This window comes from Fulvia fulva, chromosome 2 (assembly GCF_020509005.1).
Source record: "Fulvia fulva chromosome 2, complete sequence".
NCBI classification, from domain to species: Eukaryota; Fungi; Ascomycota; class Dothideomycetes; order Mycosphaerellales; family Mycosphaerellaceae; genus Fulvia; species Fulvia fulva.
This window is the reverse complement of record NC_063013.1, coordinates 4,048,241-4,068,918: the sequence shown is the minus strand read 5'-3', so window position 1 is coordinate 4,068,918 and position 20,678 is coordinate 4,048,241. Positions and strand designations below refer to the sequence as shown.

The 20,678-nt window shown below is 53.2% G+C and overlaps 10 protein-coding genes across 10 annotated transcripts; 5 read left to right on the top strand and 5 right to left on the bottom strand.

Annotated features, from left to right (window-relative positions):
• Nucleotides 1–122: 122 nt before the first annotated feature.
• On the bottom strand, nt 123–1,876 carry CLAFUR5_03222 (Aquaporin-1; the record flags this gene model as incomplete). Its single annotated transcript, XM_047902370.1, has 4 exons — nt 123–280; nt 327–727; nt 786–1,808; nt 1,866–1,876. The coding sequence occupies 4 exons, from the start codon at nt 1,874–1,876 to the stop codon at nt 123–125; spliced, it is 1,593 nt and encodes a 530-aa protein (XP_047758149.1).
• A 1,103-nt stretch (nt 1,877–2,979) lies between these two features.
• On the top strand, nt 2,980–3,960 carry CLAFUR5_03221 (Autophagy-related protein 27; the record flags this gene model as incomplete). The annotated part of the gene is made up of 1 exon (XM_047902369.1): nt 2,980–3,960. One exon carries the CDS (start codon nt 2,980–2,982, stop codon nt 3,958–3,960), a length of 981 nt encoding a protein of 326 aa, XP_047758150.1.
• Nucleotides 3,961–4,819: 859 nt separating this feature from the next.
• Nucleotides 4,820–5,188, top strand: CLAFUR5_03220 (uncharacterized protein; the record flags this gene model as incomplete). Its single annotated transcript, XM_047902368.1, has 2 exons — nt 4,820–5,000; nt 5,058–5,188. 2 exons carry the CDS (start codon nt 4,820–4,822, stop codon nt 5,186–5,188), a joined length of 312 nt encoding a protein of 103 aa, XP_047758151.1.
• A 390-nt stretch (nt 5,189–5,578) lies between these two features.
• CLAFUR5_03219 (3-beta-hydroxysteroid-Delta(8),Delta(7)-isomerase) lies at nt 5,579–6,467 on the top strand (the record flags this gene model as incomplete). The annotated part of the gene is made up of 3 exons (XM_047902367.1): nt 5,579–5,630; nt 5,735–6,331; nt 6,385–6,467. The coding sequence occupies 3 exons, from the start codon at nt 5,579–5,581 to the stop codon at nt 6,465–6,467; spliced, it is 732 nt and encodes a 243-aa protein (XP_047757940.1).
• A 165-nt stretch (nt 6,468–6,632) lies between these two features.
• Nucleotides 6,633–7,777, top strand: CLAFUR5_03218 (Kinetochore-associated protein MTW1; the record flags this gene model as incomplete). The annotated part of the gene is made up of 2 exons (XM_047902366.1): nt 6,633–6,812; nt 6,872–7,777. The coding sequence occupies 2 exons, from the start codon at nt 6,633–6,635 to the stop codon at nt 7,775–7,777; spliced, it is 1,086 nt and encodes a 361-aa protein (XP_047757939.1).
• A 920-nt stretch (nt 7,778–8,697) lies between these two features.
• On the bottom strand, nt 8,698–10,056 carry CLAFUR5_03217 (7-dehydrocholesterol reductase; the record flags this gene model as incomplete). The annotated part of the gene is made up of 1 exon (XM_047902365.1): nt 8,698–10,056. The coding sequence occupies one exon, from the start codon at nt 10,054–10,056 to the stop codon at nt 8,698–8,700; it is 1,359 nt and encodes a 452-aa protein (XP_047757970.1).
• Nucleotides 10,057–10,933: 877 nt separating this feature from the next.
• CLAFUR5_03216 (Cutinase transcription factor 1 beta) lies at nt 10,934–13,402 on the bottom strand (the record flags this gene model as incomplete). Its single annotated transcript, XM_047902364.1, has 4 exons — nt 10,934–12,181; nt 12,230–12,310; nt 12,362–13,109; nt 13,167–13,402. 4 exons carry the CDS (start codon nt 13,400–13,402, stop codon nt 10,934–10,936), a joined length of 2,313 nt encoding a protein of 770 aa, XP_047757957.1.
• A 2,201-nt stretch (nt 13,403–15,603) lies between these two features.
• On the top strand, nt 15,604–16,319 carry CLAFUR5_03215 (uncharacterized protein; the record flags this gene model as incomplete). The annotated part of the gene is made up of 2 exons (XM_047902363.1): nt 15,604–15,789; nt 15,840–16,319. The coding sequence occupies 2 exons, from the start codon at nt 15,604–15,606 to the stop codon at nt 16,317–16,319; spliced, it is 666 nt and encodes a 221-aa protein (XP_047757982.1).
• A 156-nt stretch (nt 16,320–16,475) lies between these two features.
• CLAFUR5_03214 (Acetylxylan esterase 2) lies at nt 16,476–17,207 on the bottom strand (the record flags this gene model as incomplete). The annotated part of the gene is made up of 2 exons (XM_047902362.1): nt 16,476–16,732; nt 16,784–17,207. 2 exons carry the CDS (start codon nt 17,205–17,207, stop codon nt 16,476–16,478), a joined length of 681 nt encoding a protein of 226 aa, XP_047757981.1.
• Nucleotides 17,208–18,182: 975 nt separating this feature from the next.
• CLAFUR5_03213 (uncharacterized protein) lies at nt 18,183–20,255 on the bottom strand (the record flags this gene model as incomplete). Its single annotated transcript, XM_047902361.1, has 2 exons — nt 18,183–19,661; nt 19,716–20,255. The coding sequence occupies 2 exons, from the start codon at nt 20,253–20,255 to the stop codon at nt 18,183–18,185; spliced, it is 2,019 nt and encodes a 672-aa protein (XP_047757942.1).
• Between the last annotated feature and the right edge of the window lie 423 nt (nt 20,256–20,678).

The following is a 20,678-nucleotide window of genomic DNA, read 5'->3' as shown; positions in this document are numbered from 1 at the left end:
TCCACGCCCTATGATACAGCCGCGATGCAATCTACCACTACGCCAAAAGTTCAATGCGACTCAACATCGTGCTACCAGGAACAAATGCGCGGCATCGACACACGCGTCCATGTGGCTATGATCTAAGCGAATGATTCAGCACGCTTCATCGATGCAGCTTGCTCAGCTTCTCGCTCATTATGATCTTGGCCAGGGTTAGCCATCTCATACTCGAGGATCTTGATGAAGCGGTAGAAGGCATACGCGACCAGGGTGCCGCAGCATGGGCCAACCCAATAGACTAGACAATGTCAGCAAAGTCACGGTGTGCAGACGCTATAACTTACCCCAATGCTCGCTACCAAAACTGCCTGCAACAACGCAAGGTCCGAAGCTTCTAGCCGGATTCAGGCTACCGCCTGTGAAGAACACTCCCACAATCTCTGCAATAAACAGCGCCATGCCGATACCGATGGGCGCCATGTATGTTGCCTTGTGCTTCTCCTTGGCCAGCATGAAGACTGTGAAGACGAGCTCCGCGGTCAACACCATCTCGATGAAGACCCCCTGCGCCACAGAGGTGTCGTCTGACAGAGTCGTCTGTACGTTGAAGTTCGTTGGGAACATGACTTTGACCAGCAACGAGGCAAAGATCGCGCCCAGCAGCTGAGCTATGAAGAGCAGAAATCCTCTGGTGTAGCCAATGCTCTTCGTCATGACCATGCCGAGCGTAACAGCAGGATTGAAGCTATATCATCGTTAGCATCCTTCAATACCCAACATCATTGTTCATCTCGAAGACTTACAGCGCCCCACTGACTCGAAAGAATACCCACACATTGACCAACAGACTGAATCCGAAGCTCACAGCAACATATAGGTTCACAATTGGCGAGAACCCCACCGTCTCACTCGTAGTCGAGTCCTCCGCACTCTTCCTCGCTCCGATATTCGCAACGATCGTACCGGCAAACGCAAACCACAGAAACATACACGTCCCCACGAACTCTCCTAGAAATGCGACGAAGTGGTTCTTCAGACTGTTGTGCATCCAATCAGTGAACGGGAGGCGGAGAAATTCATCAGGTGGCCCATCGCCTCCTCCGCCAGAATCACGCACGATGTAGAAGGAGGCGCCTCGCTTGCGCGGTTTGGACTTGGAGGGTGTGCCGGAGACAGGATCGTAGGCGCCGGCGTTGCTGGAGGGTCGCTCGAGGTCAGGGTCGTAGACGTCCCATGGGTTCTGACGGGAGGAGAGTATCGATTGTGGACGGCCGGGTGGTGGGCGTCCATTGGCGAGGGGGGTGTATTTCGGCAGTGTGGTGCGGATGGAGGTGTTGTCTTGTGACCAGGCTGAAGCACGCTGGCGCGGTCTGCCGCCGAAGACGCTTTGGGAATCAGGGTCTTTATTCGGTGAAGATGTGGCACCTTGGTCGTTGAGGTGGGCGTAATCGCCCGAGGCGTTGCGAGTATGGGTCGGTCGCTGGCCAACTGTCATGGAGGAATGATTGGGCGAATAGTTGCAAGAACCTATCTCTGCTGCGAGTCCGAGATCTCCGGTTGATGATGCGGGTGGTGGTTGCCATTGTGAGGCTTGGCGCGCTGAGGGAGTGGAGGAGTGAGGTCTGAGTGGCTCCGGCGTTGGGTTCTTGTTGACAATGCTTGGCTTGACTGGTGCACTGTGCATCGGCTTTCCCGACTGGAACGAGTTGCGGATGAGCCTTCTTCGCTCGTCTTCAGAGGATAGTCGTGTGCTGTCTTCGCTCCGCCGCACTGTCTTCTCTGGCATTGCTGGTAACGCTGTGGAGGCGGCCATCGTGAGTAAAGGCCTTTGATTTGGTCAGTAGCAGATTTCAACGCAGGCCGGTTACTTCTGGCAGACGAACACCGTGGACATGAACAAGAGAATGCGAATGAAGTCGACCAGCCTAAGAAGAACTGATCTTCGACCTTATAGAGGTACTCTTGACCAAAGACGACCTAGTGCCGTTGCTATGGTGTGCCACTACCTGGACCCGGCATTTTCAATAGCTTTGTTTGCAGATACGTCGTGAGCAGCAACAGGCGGCGGCATAACTGGATACAGGCAAGCCAGTGAACAGTAGTCGACCGGCATGCAATGCAGAAGGGATCCCTTGTGCCGCAGGGCTAGCCCATCGCGCATCGACTGCCATGACGACAGCAACGTGCCCGAGATGTCCTCGGAACATTCCAGGATGAGCATACTGACCATCGTCAGCCTCACGTCGGCCCTTTCCTGGCTGGGAGACTGCATGAGGGCTTCCTCAGTAATGAGGTCCTTCTGAGATCCATACAACGCACTGCTTGGCAACGTATAGAGCCTCAGAAGCACGTATCCGAGCACGCTACTGCACTGTAGGGGAGGCTGAGTAGGCGTGTATGTGTAAACAAACAATGCTGCTGTCCTGCTTGCCGAGATAGGTATTGGCCATTTGAGATGGAGGGACCAGGTCATCCTAAGCTGTAGCTGGCTCTTGGAGCCCAATACTAGGCACAGGAAAACAGAGGTGGAGAATTGCTGCCAGTCAAGCAGGCATGATGCTTCATGAGGCCTCGTGCTAGTGACAGCCGGTGCTCATGCACTGCCGGTTGTTGCATGTTCTTCTCGACGATGGTCCCTCGATGCCCTGTTCTGTAACGTGATCATCTTTCTGTCGCGATGACCATGGTAAGCCAGTCGTCACATGCAGTCCTTGCAGAGATGGCTTTGTTGTTGAGAGGATGTGGCTGGTGAGAGGAGCATTGACGTTGAATGTTGTCGAACAAGTCACATCCTGGTCGACTTCGGTGGAAAGCTGGGGATCTCACTTGCATCCACGATTTACAGCAAGCACTTGGTCAGGTACAGGACTGCCATCACGACATCTCATCAGCAGATCATACTTTCTCACGCTCCTTGTTATAGTATTCAGCGACTGCGACGAACCCAGAACTGCGCACACCTCAACCCCATAGGCATAAGCACAGGCATCCACCAAGATGGTCGGAACATTTACCCACCTGGCGACTCTGCTTCTGCTTCCAGCATCAATACACGCTGTGTTCGACTGCAAAAATATCCGTGCCGACGATCAGTCCTTCAACTTCGCCGCGTTGGCTGGTCCGAAAGACGTCAACTGGCAACGAAAGACATTCCCTTCGATCACGAACACAACATTCACCATCGACATATGCGATACGCTCAAGAAGCAAAAGGACAAGCCCAAAGAACAATGCCCCACTGGCACGCGAGTCTGTGGTATTCAGAGGATATACAACGATGATGGTGCGAGCGTGGTGCAAGAAGTGATACCGATCGCCGGAGAGTATGCGGTCAGCGACGGGAGACACCTGGACGCCAAGTTCACCAGACTAAAGGGGAGCGAGAGCAATGGCGACTCGAAGAAGGAAGGTGTAAGAGGAGAGTTGCACGGAGGCATGTGGGAAAAGAAGAAGCAAAAGGCCATCATAGAGTTTCTCTGCGATGCTGACTGGGAAGGCACTGAGGGCTTCGGAGACAGTTCTAAGGCGATGGACGTCGGAGCTTTCAGCAGCATGAGCAAGCGTGAAGACGAAAAGGACGATGGCGAGGACAATCGGGAACTGCCAGACCTGGACAAGGGCAAAGCGCTGTCGTTCGTCCGGTACGACACTGACAAGGACGACGTCAGTGTGCTGCGTCTGGAATGGAAGACCAAGTACGCTTGCGAGGATGCCGCACCACCAAAGAAAGATCCGTCGAACAAGGCTAAGGGTTGGGGTTTCTTCACGTGGTTCCTGATCATCGTCTTCCTACTCGCAGCTTCGTACATCATCTTCGGATCATGGTTAAACTACAACCGATACGGTGCGCGTGGCTGGGATCTGATACCACATGGCGACACGATTCGCGATATTCCCTACATCGTCAAAGACTGGACGAGCAGCATGATGGATAAGACAAGTGGCGGAGGATCACGCGGGGGTTATTCTGCGGTGTAAGCTATCAGCCCAGTGCGCGTGTAGACATATGGTATGTCTTTCACGAAGGTTGAGAGAAGAAAGTCTGCTGACAGCCCAACAGTAGCATATGATAGACTTCTTGTATACCCCTTACATTTGTGCATTTGTTTGTAGAAACAGCTGGCGCATGATGTCCACAGATATGGTCATGCCATCAGAAGTCACGCCAATGACTACTCTCATACAGGCATATGTCCTCATTCTTTCTAAGCCATCTATAGCTACGAGGCAAATTTTCCGTACATTAACATTTAGTCAGTAACGCGAATAGCTCCCACGCCAGATCACCGACACGAGACCACTACTGTCGGGACACAACTTTCAGAATCTCATCACGCCAGTACTGGTCCTAAGCAGCTTCCTGAGAGCTTTCGCGAGCACGATCTTGGCCTCGTGGGGAGTATATCGCAGACAGAGACTGTCATCGACAATGAGGGTGTTGGACCTCCTACTCCGAAGGGATCTTCGAGAGCTCGGTGTTGTTGAGGCGTGGATTAAGATGATACAGGCGATGACAGCGCGCCACGAGCTCCTGGCAACCGATCATTACTTATTCCCGAACGTCTGGACACACGCGGAAAATGTTACAGACCGATGCCCTATCTGCTTCGAGGACCCACGCGACCCTGTCTTGCTGGCGTGCGGAAGGCATGCCTTTTGTCGAGACTGCATCACAGTGTGGCTCCGAACTCAACCAACGTGTCCGTTGTGCCGCCTTGACTACATCCAGGATCTGGAAAACATCATCCTGCCCGACCCAGAAGAGCTTGTTCGGCTAATGGAAGTTGACATTCCGGGCGTCGTCGACAACGTAGCGGATAGGTTCCTTCACGCTGCGATGTGGTACTACGAAACTTGCAACCTTGCCTTGCTCGAAACCAAACGATATATGCTGCACTTCCGAGAGGTGGTGAGCGGCGAGATCTTCGGCCGATTTCGAAAGAGTGTCACATGGTACCAAATCTCTTATCACAAAGATGTACCAAATTCAACCAGACTAGTCAACAGAGGCATCGAAAGTGAGTCAGATCAGCAATCGAGACATCGCACCAGTGCTAACATTCTGCTCCCCACAGGTATCTCACGGTTCTCGGCTCGACGTCTGAGGCAGCTTCTCCAAGATGAAGAAGCTCAATTGCTTGAGGAACGGGACCTCATCCAGGAGAAAATTTACAAGCGATACCTCAAAAGGGACTGCTTGTTCTAAGGTGCGGTCAGGGTCGCAGATGTATTAGCTCGAAATTTCCATATGGTTGACTGTGGATCGACTCTTCAAACGAACAATATGGAATGTCAGAATACCTTCGACCTCGACTTGTACGTTCGTCTTCATGTCATCCCGCTTTTTCCAGCCTTGAGCATGGATCTGATCTTCGGATGCCCCGGGCCGATCTTGTTTTAGCTTGCGCGGTTTGAGATCGTACGCGTGCAAGGGCCAAGAGCAATCACCATATGTGTTGATGGAACCTTCTACTTTCTGTGTTGACACACCACTTCTTCACTCTTCGCATGTTACTATTTGACAATTCGAACCGCTGATAGATAGCACCGGCGCTGGGGTCTACATTGGCGACATTTTGAATTTAAACGAACCACGATGGCTGGAAAGGTCATCACTCAATCAGTCGAGAATGCGACTCAAGTAGCAGGTATGAAGAAAAGATGCAACTGCACTGGATATGATCTGCTATAGCGCAAATCACAGTCCAGTCTATCAAGGCCTACCCTCCCACCATACACTGACCATCAGCAGAGCAGACCTTCAACCCATACTACCCGGTCGGCAGCATCATCGAAGGCTATGCAGCAAACGAATGGACTGTTTTGGAGCTTCTAGGCGTCTTCTTTGGCGCCTGCACATTACTGTTCTCCACGACGTATGTTCTGGCCAAAAGGATACAGCCAACACTGAGCAAAGGTGAACTTCTTACCATCATGTGGTTCGTGCTGTCTGGTGCGATACACATCTTCTTCGAAGGCTACTATGCTGCCAACTACGCGACTCTGGGGTCGAAGCAAACGCTTCTTGGGCAGATGTGGAAGGAGTATGCATTCTCGGATTCACGCTACCTCACGAAGAACTCCTTTGTGCTCTGCGTGGAGAGTATCACTGCACTGTTCTGGGGACCAGGAAGTCTACTGGTAGCTGGACTCGTCGTAGCCAGGCACCCTATGCGGTACCCTTTGCAGATGCTCGTCAGCATGGGGCAGTTCTATGGAGATGTCCTCTACTACGCCACCAGTTTCTTCGACCACTACACTGCAGGGATATCATATTCGAGGCCAGAGGCATTCTACTTCTGGTTCTACTTCATTCTGATGAACTTCTTCTGGATCATCATACCAGGCTGTGAGTTTCACAACCGAGCTTCTATGCTCTGTGCTATGCTAACAGCCTTGCAGACTTGATGTACCAGGGCGCCACGGTGGCAGCAAATGCGATAGCGATAGTACACAAGAGTGACAGGAGCAAGAAGGCTCTGTGATTGGTTTCTCTCGTGCATGGTTGCCGCGAGATGCGAGATGGCGTCGTTGATGTTGAATGTGACAGATGGAGTGAAGTGAAGACGCTCACATGCAAGCTGATATGGACAAGACTGGGATGCATACAGCTAGATAACACTCGAGTTCAATGAATCACACGACATAAAATGCTCACTCGTGTTTATCATCGATCGACGGGGCAACGACGCGAGCACGGCGCGTCTCCTCCAAGTCCCACCTTCGCAGATCGCAGATCGCATCTCGAACTTCACCAAGACAACACTATGGCGTCCAACAAGCAGACAACAAACGCGCTGCTCACTGAACACTTCCGATATACTCCTCTGGTACATATCGCCCTCGCTGACTATCGCGTTGTGTCGCGACTGACTGACGAACCCCGCAGACACTGCTAGACGACATAATCAACACCGTCAACGAGCTCGTGTTTCGAGCCGTCAATGCGATAGAAGAAGGCTTCGGCGGAACGACAGCACAGCAACTTGGCTTCCAGCTCGACGAGGAGACCGCCGTATCACTACCGAACGACGAGGCGAGACGAGAGAGGCTTGCAGAGCTCAAGCAGAATGAGGTCGACAATGGCATTGTGAAGCTGGAAAGCCTTCTGAACGCGACCGTCGACAAGGACTTTGACAAATTTGAGATTTACACCTTGAGGAACATACTTGCGGTCGGTCATGCTGAGGAAGATTTGGCGAATTGGGTCCGGCTGGACCATTACAAGGGTGTCGATGTCGTGAATGCGGATGAGGTCCCTACACCACAGCAGGTGCAGCTACAGCGGCGGAAACTTCACGAAACAGCAAAACTGAATACCATGCTCAAGGCGGAAGAGGCGCGGAACGCTGCGATTCTCTCCCAGCTAAGCAGACTGATCGGCGCAGAACCGAAGCAGGAAGGCGAAGAGAGTGAGAACAAGGCGCCGTTCGCATTCCTCAAGTCCTCAGAAGCAACAGCACAGGCGCAGAACTTGGCACAGGATACCCAGGAGACACTCAAGCAGATCCCAGCGCTGCAGCAACTTCTCGAGAAACTCAAGGACGCCATGCAGAACAATTCAAACCCACGCCAGGCCAGATTCGACGACTCCGACTCGATGGATGGCAGGCGTAGGCAGTACCTCAATGCGCAGACCAGGCGAGCTTTGGAGAGAAAAGGCATCGACCCTGAATCTGGTGCTGGGTCGTCACTTACTGCCGGGCGAAGAATGGGTCGCGAAGAGCTAGAAGGCATTGAAAGTGTTGCGCAGGCATTAGGTGGCGCGCAGAATGCGCGATCACGATCGAGATGAGCGAGAGCATGCGGCATATGGCGTTGAGGTCTCTTTTATGCACAGTGGAAGCAGTGCAGCACTTGGCGCATGGCGTGAATGTTCGAGATACCCCAGATGGATAACTTAACGAGGCGCGCGCAGGATATCATACTACAACCGGCTGAGATGGTTTCACAGCAGCTTCAGCTTTTGCTCTGATGCACATCGGAGTCTCCAGCTGCAGGCCAGCTCGTCTGCCAGTTCCTGGGCGTTTGCGAATCTACATAAGCGGTCCGTTGCGATGAGCGTGAGTGCCTCTCTAGATTGACCTCGTCATTAAGAACGATGTCTGACTCTCAGGAAGTGACTTTGATCGCAATCGTGCAACCTGCCGAAGGCAAGCATGAAAGAGTCAGTCATAGGAGTCCCTCCATGGGAGCGATAAACAACCACTGACACTCCGTAGTCCCAGCAATTGACAAGAAGAGTACGCAAAGTACGTACGCGAAAGTGAACCAAACACATTGCAATTCCAGCTGCACAGGGAAGGCGATGGTGGCCGATCTGCGCTAGTCGAGAGGTCAGTGATAATGCACAGTACCTTCCCAGGCATCATCTCACTCCCCACGACAGATACAAGACACGCGAAGACCTCGACGCGCACAGACAGGACCCAAAGCATAAGCAGCTATTCCAGGCATTTGCAGAGGAGTTTGTAGTGGCTGAGCCTCCGATCCTCTTCATCGGTCCTGCTGTAGCTGGATTTGAAAGCCGCTGAGATCGAGGACCCAATCTTTTGCGTGAGCAGAGCGGTAGCTGGATACAAAATTCGTAGGGACAAAAAAAGTCTATACCGAATTACGATCCTCAGGTGAGTGAGGCGCTGTGTCTACGCTAGGATGCGTCTATTTCTAAGAACTCCCACTACGTCCGCCACCAATGCTCTCAATTATTCTCCCTCAGTACACTCCAGGAATCAAGCGACATGGCACCAGCTTGCAGTACTCCTCCCACTTCTCGCCATACTTGTTCCGACACCGCCTGTCATCCCTTCCGATCCGATGGTGCAGGAGGATACACATGAAGAAGAAGTACGACCATGGCAGGAAGTGGGTGAAACCACACGTTGCGCAGAACGCCCAGCTCTGTACCAGATCTGCCAGGTAGTTTGCGTGTCTGGCCACTCCCCACCATCCGCTAGTGAGTAGAAGACTGTCATGAGTCTTGTTGTCGCTCGTCTGATACTTGACTCTGATGTAAGTTGCTGGACGGCCCCAGAGCTTTGCATTCCCGTTGTGTCTGCGGACATAATCGCGCTGGGAATTCGCCTGTCTGAAAATGATGTAGCTTGTCACTCCCAATGCCATGATGGCGGCTGACTGAATTAGGGTCAAATGAGTCGGATATCTTGCCAGATATTGTGCCTGTAGCGTATAGAAAGTCGGCAAGAACGTAGTATCTCCCCACGCTAGCATGAAGCCAAAGTGGTCATGGCTGATATCGATCGTGCGGGTGTACCAATCCTCGTGCCAGAAGAAGTCCACAGTATACACTGCTTGCAACACCAGGACAATCCACATTGACGCCGTTACGTAGCCTAGTGTCTGATACTGGTACGCTGCCCATGAAAGATCAACCAGCGTCCAAGCCACGATTCCAGGTCGTCCATTGTGAAAGAACTTAAAGTCCCAGTACGTGCCGAAGCGTGGGTTGAGCTCGACACCTGCCCAGAAGTCGTAGATCCACGATCCGGATAGCTTTCTGTCTTCCGGGTGTGATGGGAAGTAGTAGCCTTTGAGCTGTGCGAGAGCGGCGAGGAAAAAGCCGTAGACGTTGACTGCTACCAAGAGTCCTTCCCAGTGCTTGGCAACGATGGCGGCGTCGAGGACTCCGGCTGCGGAGGCGGTGAAGTAGAGCACGTGCGTGATGGCCCATGCGAGCAGTCCGTTTGCTGTGTACTGCATGAGCTTGCCACCTGGTGTGCGCTGGCCATAGCAGGTCGTTCCTGGTAGAATGCCGTACAACAGTGCCTGCCATAACAGCCATGCTGCGTACCCGGCAATAGCAGGTGTTGATGGTCGAGGGAGATGGTTCAGAAGGAATGGAAGCGCTCCTTGGTCGAATGCAGCTTGGAATGTCTCGAGGAGCGAGCCATTGTAGTGCTCGAGGGCGGTCCAATTCAGAACGATGAGAATGGGACATCCGATCACCATACCCAAGCATCCCAACGTGTTCTCGAGTTTGGCTTTGGTGTTTCGGCCCCATAGCACCGGCTTCGCCAGCTCTGGACTGAGAGTTGCCAGAATCTCCACCGTCATGATTGGGAGAGGTGTTGGCGTAGCAGTGCGCGCAGCCCAGGAGTGTAGGTTGCTAGAGATGTGGTGCTGTCAAAGTTGTTGGGGGGGGGCGTGGTGGGTGAGACAGTTGGCATTCATTTAATGTCAGCGTTCCTGGGCGGGCTGATTATACTTCTCCCTGTGCAAGCGACTGCCTGTCATGACCTCCGGCGCAAAGGGGAAGGATGATCAAATTCAAAGTCAGGAAATTGTGCGTTAGTTTCTGTGTGCACTGATGAGGTGAACCGCGAAGGTGCATCCAGCATCCAGCATCCAGATGTGTATTGCACTCTGAGCCAGAAGGCAGCAGCGAGCGTACATGTGCCTTTGGTCCTGCCGCACCGCTATTATTTGGCAAGTGCAGTCACAGGTGCGGCCATGTTCTGTTGCCGGCATGTGCAGGGTGCAGGAGCCTGTGGTCAGTGTGTTCGACATGCATGGCATGACGCGGTGAAGACTGGAGACACTAGTGTGCCGCATCACGGAGTATTAGTGTGCCGCATCCATGCTACCGCGAAATTGGACATGACACGCCCTGGTGGCGTCACGGGACCACGTTTGATCATACATGATACGTGGCTCAAGCCGGATGATGGAGAGAAGTGCAATGCACAGTGCCAGGTGTCAGGAAGACGGCGGAATTGGAAGACATGGATCACAGCCGCAATGAATACGTGGTGTCAGGTGGTGTTTGCAGTGAGTTTGCCAACTGTCGAGGCACTCTTGACGACCATCTCGCCCAGGGACATCACTGCGCGTCTGGGTACACATCACATAGTCTTCACCATTGTTCTGATCCACGTACACTGTTGGAACATCTGTCGTTTGCCTCTCCTACCTAAGACATCGTCGCAGATTCTTATACCGCACTTTTCTGCAACACCTCGGGAAAGTCGTCGTCTCCGGGCGGACCTCCGGTGCTGAAAGCATGGTCTAGATACAAGACCAGCCGCAGGAACAGCCTTGGCCTCTTATAAACCAGGTTGCCCCAATCGAGCCGGACCTTGTGAGCACCGTTTCCGTTCGCGGCATTACCACCATGTGTGTCTTTGCCATCGCGCCAGGTCGTCATTGAGCTGACAAACTTCGAATCGTCCTGCGCATAGGCCACGATGTTGGCAAGAGCATCTGCGCAAAAGTCTGAGCCATCGAAACTCTGCTGCTGACTTTTCAGCGTCCGGGTGAAGACGTCTAGTCTGCGCCTCTCGACGGCCTCCATTCCTGACCCTCTCGCAGCTGACACGTTGATTGCTTGCAGGATCAGAGGCAGCGCCAGAACAGCCGAAGCGCTGATAGGAAGATACTTGACGAGCCGGACTTGCACGAGCTCTTGTGTTCTCCTTGACACGTCGGTGTTTGCCACTTGGAGTGCTTCGTGGGCTTCCTCTAGTGAAAACAGTGCTTTGGCTTGAGAGAATACTTCCCGTATCAAAATGAGATATGTGTTCAGGCCGAATACTGCTGCTGCATGATATGAGAACATCATGTTGGCATATACGCAGATTGTCTCCGGGGCGTCGTCTAAGCTGACCGGGAATGGAAATAGTCGAATGGCATGATCATGCCAATGTCGTAATGTCTCCAGACAGCGCTTGATATCCTGGATCGTCTGAGGAATCGACTTCCCAACATTGTCCAGGCGGTCGTCGAGGTGTTCGTAACGGTACAGTATGAGACCGGCATTTGTCAGGCACTGCATGAGCCGACATGTTGCGCCCACGACCTCCACAACGCGAAGCTGTGTCTCCGTGTCGTGCACTGGCGACTTGCCAAGCTCATTCTGGAAGTCTAAGGCAGTGATAACATGCTTGTCGCCCTCTGCCCACGCAGGTTCCAGCTCTACTTGGAGGGATCGGCGAAGCCCCATTGACAGGATCCTGTCTCTGAAGATCACTCCCCACCACAGTCGTTTGAGGAGCTTGGATCTGACTGGATCTCGAATCTTGTCATAGAAGTCCGCTCTTGCAATCCTGGCAAATCGCATCGCATTGGTAACCCAGTACGTGTTCAACCGCATGATGTTGTAGTTCGGCGCGTTGTACGAGAGAAGCAGACATGCCTGTGCACTGCAGACAGGGTCACGTTCGATGCCGAAATCGAAAAGCAGCTGCTCAAGTTAGCGTTTGGTATGCAGACCATTTTGTTGCGTACACACCTTTGCTTGACGATAATGAGTATTACGTGCCTCGCGCTTGCTAACAAATCCGATGGTGGATAGCACCTCTGGCTCCGTGTACTGTGCTCTTGAGTCAGTATACAGCACATTCGCTCGTAGGACTGCACTTACACTTGTGGCGGCGAAGATCATCGCCCGTAATAGCAGGTAGGAATACTCGCCGACCCTGTACTCATCGCCACTCCACAAAGCCCAGAATTGATCCTCCGCAACAATAGGTAGGTTGGGATGGTTCATCCGAAAGTACATGTGCATCATTTGCCGCAAGACCGTCGCGGGCGGCAAGTCGAAGCAGCCCTCGCCCCGGAGATACTCGTGGTCCCGAGGATTGAGCCCAGGTATGTGTACAGACGTAGGCACAAACGAGGCCCTGCGCGGTCCTACATTGCCGGCTCCGTTCACTACATTGACCCCAGGGCTTGGTAGAATGGGAGGCGGGCTCAGATTCTGCTGTGTCAAGGGCTGGTGCCATGCTGCATAGTCATGCTGCTGCGGTATAGGAGGAAGCAAGGTGTTCCCTGTGAAGGTAAATATGTCATCCAGATCCGTCAGATGCGAGAAATCACAGCTCGCAGAAGATGCATCCACCAGGGCATTCTGGTCCCATGCGAGACCTGCACCAGTGTCGACAGTCCATAATTGCCCAGTATCTGGCGAGGCGGAGCTTTGCGAGCCGTTCTCGATGCTCGTGCCATTCTGCGCGGTGTATGGTGCGCTGCTTTGGCTAGGAGCTCTTGGTGGTAATGAAGGCCTCTGAGCAGTGTTGTCGGGCCACCCCGATGGTGTAGGTAACCTCCAGCTATGTGACTGGTCTATCACAGCGTGGTGCCCGTTCTGATCTGGTGGCGTAGACTCGCGTCTGACATAACACGTCAGTCAAAGATCAGGCAGCATGTCGCCGACAATATGACCTCACCTTTGGTTCTTTCGTCGGCGGATTATGCATGTTGTTCCCGCGTCCACACAATTCGAACACGGCGTCCCGTTCTCCAGCACGTTGCAGCGTATCTTGCGTGTGTGGCAATGCTGACAAGCCTTTCGTGAGCGTCTTTGCTTCAGCTTGCCACGTGCGTTCGCACCGGGACTCAGTAGTATTGTGTCGTCTGTGTGCATCGCCTGTGGCTCTGAGCCGTTTACCGCTATGGCAGTCATCCTAGCCGCAGAGGCCTTCACGGCAAACAGACGATGAGAAGTGATCAGGCCGCATTTACCGTACAGCAGCGGGAGTCCTAGTTTTTGCACAGATCTGCTTGAAAACTCTCTGGCTCAGGAAGAAAACAGCTAAGGTGCGGTTAATTCTTTCAGAGGCTCCAGGTCACGGTCGTCCTGTGCCCAGCCCTCCCTTCTGCTATGATCGACATGCTTTTCCCCGCAGCGCTGGTGGCGTGCAGTAAAGCAAACTCAAACACATTTCCGATGCGGAGTCTGGCCAGTGAGAAGATTTTGTATTACTCTTACCTGGGCGATGTTCCGAACGAAAGTGGCCGAGACTTCTTCCGAGTGACATCTGACCAAGTTCCGAGTGCAGGTGAACGTGTTTCTGTAATCTAATAGCAGGGCCGCGAGCAGGTACGACTACCACTGTCTCTCCAGGCAAAAGAAGAGCGAACTGCAACCTCCACGTCACGTCCTGCCAAGCCGAATGCAAAAACAACCTCGCCTACTCGCAAAAACGAGAGCTTCACGATGGCGACGATGTAGGCTACTGTCGCTGAAGCTATTCCGATGCCGAAAGCGAGAGCTGGGCTCAAGTCCGTAAGTCCAGCCCTATGAACCAGATCGCCGGGCTCAACAACGCGAACGTCTTGCGTAAGAACGTGTGCTGCAATCCGCAAGTTCTTCCGTGACTATTCCCAGCGTAGCTCTTGCCGGAACTTCATCAAAGAGACCTGGTAAAGGCCACCGGCTTCATCTACTACTAGCATGTCAGCTATCCGTCCTATGGCCGTGCCGATGTGCTACCTGTGCCGATTATCCGGATCCGCAGCGGCCTGGATTGCAAGAAAGTCGGTAGCGAGTATAAACGCTAAAGGTTTCTGCTGCAATGCCTGATTTGGTGAAAGAACTGTAGCGAATTCAAAAACGATATCGACTGCCAGGACCAAACTGCAAATCGTCAGGCAAGGACAGGCAGACCGTTAAGACAGCCGTGGAAGGATTAGTGGGCTCTCGAAGGCGGGCTCCTCAATCGGCCTCTGTTCCAAGCACGGCTAAGCACTTACATCATGATCCTCGTAGCATGAACAGCACTGGCGTTGGATGGGGTGAGAACGAGTCTAGGTTTTCCGAATGAGGGCTATTCCAGGCCTTTTACCAAGGGAAAAGAGGCCATCATCCGTGGCCCACGTCCAGCGCTCGAGGTGTCTTCGATTTGGTTATAATAGCGCACGCCTGCTCCACGGCCCTTCCTCCGCACGAAGGTGCCGCGCTGCGGTGTGGCTGTCGTAGCTATCAAGTAGCAGTCCCACTGTAGTGAAGTTGATCGCCTCCGTTATTGAGAGCCCTTGGTCCGATTGAGACCACGCATGCAGGCCTTGGTCCAAGGTACACGCCGCCATGAAACTGCGTACAGAGCTCCATACATGTGTCGAGCAGCTTCTGCACAACGATCACCGCTCCGCGTCTTGACCGAGCCTTTGACCCGCGCGAGTAAACGGATCGGAACAGAGCTGTCTGATGCTGCAATCCATTCATCGAGGCAATAGCGACAGATCATTAACGGCCCTCCTAGTCGTGACCTGTATTTCCGCTCCAGACAGTCGTACTGGCTTGGCGTCAGACGATTCGATGACATAGACAGTGGCCGCATCGACGACGCCAGTCTTTGGTCTGAAGATCGTGAAGACCAATGTCAGATATGTTCCACGTCGAGATGGACACATCGCAAGCCAGACCGGCTATGTCCAATATCCTCAAGTTCAACGCCGACATCATCGTGTTCACGCCAGTCGATGATATTCCCGGCACCGCCTGTTGAGATCTGGGTGTCTTGTACGAAATAGCATATGCTGGTGCAGCGCTGTGCGGGACAAAGCAAAAAGGAAGGGATGGGTGTTCTAGCGGCGGGGCTGATAGTTCTAGCGGCTTGACCCGTGATTAGTGCTATGACGTTCGAGGCTCGTGCAAATGTCAGGCCCCAGGAGATTTCGAAAGGCCGAGCATGTCGGAGTCCGCCAACAGCAACATACGTAGAAACGATGTAATGTTGATCTTGTAGTGTTCATACGACTGTAGCGTAGGGATATCAAGGTACAGGAGCCACAGTACAAGACCGTTTCTCTCTGAAGCATCTTCCTCCCCAGCTCAGCTTCTACACCAGACAGTGATCCTCAGCAACGACAGAACATCTCACGATGGCAGGCTTCACAACAATAGCAGTTCAGACGCTCAGCGTAACAGTATCGCTCCTTGCCGCAGGCGGCATAGCAGGCCTCTCCCTCTTCGACGTCCCCGAGATTCAGTCTCAACCAGCAGATCGAGCACTGCCTCAGATTCGATGGCTCTTTAGTCGCGGCTCTCATATCTTCCCCCAAGCATCAGTACGTAGCCTTCCACATGGCCTACATTCCACAACTAACGCAATGTCCAGGTCCTCTCCTCAGTCGGCTTCGCCTATCTAGCATTCGACGCCCTCCCTTCCAACCTCCGCACAATCACTCAGCTCTTCAAAACAACCAACGGCCTCAAAGTCAACGGCTTCCTTGCCGCAGCCCTCCTAGCCTTCAGCATCGGCCCCTTCACCATGAACGTCATGGTCCCCAACAACTTCGCTCTGATCAAGAAGAATGAGGAACTGGGCGGATCGCGAAGCAAGAACAGCGCGGCAGAGAAGCGTCAGCAGGGTATCAAGCCTGGCCAGTACAGTGCTGAGGACTCGGTCAACAGCAAGAAGCCACAGGATGAGTTGAGGGATCTGAGTGGACCGATGACAAAGACTGACAAGGATTCTTCGAAAGCGGACGACAAGGAGGTTGAGGAGAGGCTGGCAAAGTTTGGGCAGCAGAACATGGTGAGAGCGATATTGCTCGGAGCTGGTGGTATTGTCGGCTTGGTCTCTGCGCTGTTGTAAGGGCGAAGGTTGGATAGGAGATGACAGCATCCACCAGTGAGATATTCCATAGAATCATAATACCGATAGAGCAGGTGTAATTAATAGCTTCATGAGCATTATGCGTTTAAACGTTTCATCAGGGCATCATATGCTCTACATACTTCAGAGAGTTCTCTATGATGCTACGCCAACAATAAAGTCAGTGGCAGCTTGGGCATACTTCTCCACGACTGCGAAGTGCACGGCCAAGTTGAAGTCTGAAGAGCAGAATGGGTCGCCCTCATCGCAGTAGCTGCGCAGCACATTCGAGTAGGTGTTCAGTCGCGCTCGGCTTGAGATTCGGGCGAAGATTCCGTTAGACGTCGACTGGCCTGCGCTGATCGCCTGTCCTGCATTGAATCGTGGGTCGCCGAAGACTGCTGCACCAACGACTGGAAGAAAAGTCAGTATGGCATCGGTCAAGAAACAATGCAAGAACTTACTGTTCTGTCGATACTGCTCTGCCAAAGGAGCCGGTTTCCCAGTACCACCGGCAAGGAGATCTGTCATAACCTGACCTCCCTGGCTGTAGCCAACCAAAGCAATTCTGCTGCCAGACCCGCAGGCTGCAACATATGCTTCGACCTTCTCCCTTGCATCGTTAATGCCGTCGATGACCGAGCTGAAGTAGGTATCCCCGTCTCCGATGATAACAGCAGGATAGTCCACGGCGACAGAGTACGATCCAGGTATCCGAGCTTCGATCATGTCCCCAACAGGTCCCACAGAGCCCTCTCCCACAGGCTGGTTCGATCCTCTCGCGACGATGATGTAGAGACCCTCAGCACATGTGATCTGTCTTGGGACCAGAGGAGCTGCAGCTGCAGTAGCAGCGAGAGCCAGCGAGAGCAACTGCGTGAAGACCATCTTGCCTGATGAAGCTGCAAAAGCGAAAGATTGTCTATGTTCAACGAGAGAAGTCTTGCTCAGAAGGCGAATCGGCCGTGCAGATATGTTTCACTTCACCCATGGTGGAGGAGATATCACCCTCATCTTATACTCCGTGCTCTGTTATGCCACGCCTACCGTACGCGTTAATGTCGGCTCAGGCACGTAGTCCAAGATCTCTCAGAGAGCAGTTCTGTTACACCACAGTAGCATCGGAGCCCGTGTCGATCGCTTCCACATATCATACATTCCTCCGCGTGTGCTTGCTGTAGTGTAGATCACTTAATAGATTGACTTTCATAAGCGCTCATCCAATGTTCGCGAGGTCACGCGCAGCGGCAACGAGCTACCCCAGCATCCCTTCGCTAGACAAGACTTCTCTCGGAGGATAAGTTGCAGAATTGGTAGGTAGAACCAGGAAGCCCATGTGATCGGCGCCAGGCACAGGCGAAGCAGTTCGTGCACTGGGCGGTACGATTGGCTCCGGCACACAGGGTTGCGTGCAACGGCGCTGGATCTTGTGCTTGGCACGGCTGCAGCTGCGGCTGCATATCTTTATATGGGTGCAGTGCCGTCTTGAGTGCCCTCGGAGATGGTATGAATGCAGGTTCGACACAGCATGGTGCATGCTTGCTCGGCTTGACACATGCTTGGGTTGGAGAAGACGGGATGCGAAGATCCGGGGCGAAATTGCAATGTTGGAGAAGCCGGAAGACGAAAGCCGAGAAAATCCTGGACCCATACGCCTTGTGCTTCGAACCTGTAGCAACAGTATTCACATTGTGCTTGATACGAACGAAGGTATTGCGCTCAAAAAGTTCCAAAGCTGAAGAGCAAGAACTAGCCGTTGCGCCTACGCTGTCGAAGCAAGACCCTCACAAGAAATGCACTCACTCTGCAATGCAGAAACTCCCAAGACATCCCCAAACGACATGCCTATGCACTGCACAAGTTTCAAGCCAACCTCCTGCCGCTTCCTGCTACGCCTCTGCCAACGCTAGCAGTACCCTTCGCAACATTAGCACTGACCTTCTTCTGCTGACCTAGCGCCGGCGCGCTGATGTCCCGCCTCTCCTTGATACTCACGCCCTCAATCATCTGCTTTCTTGGTGTCGCATGGCCGTTCGCGATTGACTTTGCTCTGCCTCTTCGGTAAGCTATTGCTGCCAAGGCTGCTTCGCGATCAAACGTCGGAGCTGAGCCTGCGCGGCTGCGTGGTGATAGGATCTCGATGGTAGGCGGGATGTTCTCCGCATCCTCGTAGTCATGGGATGTTGGCTTGGAGGGAGTGAAACGCATCGGAATCGTTGTGGTTGTAGTGATGGTGCGGGCAGAGCGTTGTTGGTGGAATGGTGTGGGTGGTTGTGGCTGGGCAGGAGTTTGTCGAGATGAGGGCAGTAGAGGTACCTTTGTTGTCGACTCAGTGAGACCAGTCTCTGACTCCGGCTGCTCCATCTCGATATTCACAGGAGTAGGGCGTGGCGCGCGAGGAGTTTCGACCTCCAGTACATCGTCTTCAATCGCTTCTTCGTTGTCGTCAATTTGGTCGCCTGCCAGAGTCATGCTGCGCTCAGCATGATCCGAGACATCTGCTTCTGCAGCATTCCCCATCTCAATATCGGCAGTCTGTTCGATCTTGATGACAACCGGTGGCTCTGCGTGTTCCTGGTCGGGCTCAGCCTTCACTTCAGACATGATAGCTGAGTCGCGCTTCTCAGTAGGAGAGGTTGGGGGAGCCAGGACTTCTCGCATACTGCGCCTTATGCTTTCCATGTTCTTGGCCAAAGCATTCGAAATGGCCAGCATGCTGTGCTCTGGCTTCGCAGTTTTGCAATCACAGCACCCGAATCGACATTCCATGCGCAAAAATTCGGATAGTTCTTCGGCATGTTCACGTCGCGTCCTTTCCATGGCCAGTTCCTCTTCAAGCCGTCTTGATTCGATCATCTTCTTGGTGACTATGCCCACATTCTCTTTGTCGTCAGATAGCGGTGAGCCGGCCGCCTTTTGCGGTGATCGTCTTCGCGGAGAGCTCATAAGGTCCTCATCGTCGTCCTGCGATGCAGCCGGAAGTGCAATCATTCCTTCTGCAGCGATTCGTGCGACTTCTTCTTCTTTCAAACTTGTCTTCAAAGCCTCGCGCTCCTCCTCCACAACTTTGATGTGTGTTCGCAGCTTGTCTAGCTCCTCCTGCACAGTCGCCAAGTGGTATTGCGCGTCGAATGTCTCCTGCTCCCGCTGCTGCACCTTCCGCTTCTCTGCCTCCAAATTCTGCTGCATGACTCGGAAACTGCTTCGCAACGACTTGAGATCCTCCTTCACCTTGAGCAGTTCTGATGATGACTTGAAGGCCTCTTTCCGCGACCTTCGCACCTCCTTCTCGTAGACTGAGGATTGCGACGAATGGCTTTCTTTGAATGTTGTGAATTCATCCTGTTGTGCGCTGTTAGCTCGATGTATGTCTCACCTCAGCTTGACGAGACCAACCATGACCACTTCTAGTCTCTTGCCAACCTTTCTCTCTCGGTCGCGACCCTCATCGCCCTCTTTCCTCAGCCGTCGTACTTCTTCACGCAGCCTCTTCACGTCACTTTCCGCCTCTTCGCGCGCAATCTGCGCCCGGCGCAATTCCAGCTCATGTTTCTTCCTCCTCTCATTACTTTCTGCATCCCGGTCGCGGACATCCAAATGCTCGAAGCGCTTAACAAGGCCTTGTACGTCGCTGTTGGTTCGCGCATGACTCCTGAAGGCGGGTATCTCCGGCATCGAGGGTGAAAGTGGTAGACCGTTCAGGCCAGTCCCTCTTGTCGGCGACTGCGGTTGGTAGTCTGCGAAGAGGTTTGCTTTCCGTAGCGGCGATCCTCTCGGCGATGCATTCTCGTTTCCTTCAGCTTCGGACGCTGAGCTCTTAGCGGTCATCGTCGAGGCCGTCGAGATCTGTCGCGAGTTGTGTGCGCGTTCGGGTGAGAGAGGGTGCAGTGCTTGCGATTCGCGAGAAGGGAATTGGAATGCTGTTGGCGAGTCCATTAGGGCAGGCGTGCGAGATTACCAGGTCCTGAACGTGAACATATCATCCGAGTGTAATGTGTGTGTGCTGTAGGAAGTCATCCCGGTCAAAACATCCAAACGCGGGCGTTGCTGTGTAACCATACCCGAATGCACAGACGCGTTGAAGCTTATTTCTACACGGTCATGTGTCTTGTGAGCCACTCAAATTCTCCTGCTCTTCTGATTCACTTCAGCACTCCATTGCTGAATCATAGTTACATCGACCACCACCTCACTCGCGTTCCATAAGCTTGGCGGCCATAGCATCATATGTCTCTCCATCTCCCTGTGTCCTTCCTACTCCAAGATCATCTGCCCTTCAGTATCTTGCGAGTCGCTCTCCTTGTCGTCTGCGTCCTGCAAATCATCCTTTCGAGTACCGCAAGTGTGGTCACGTCCCGG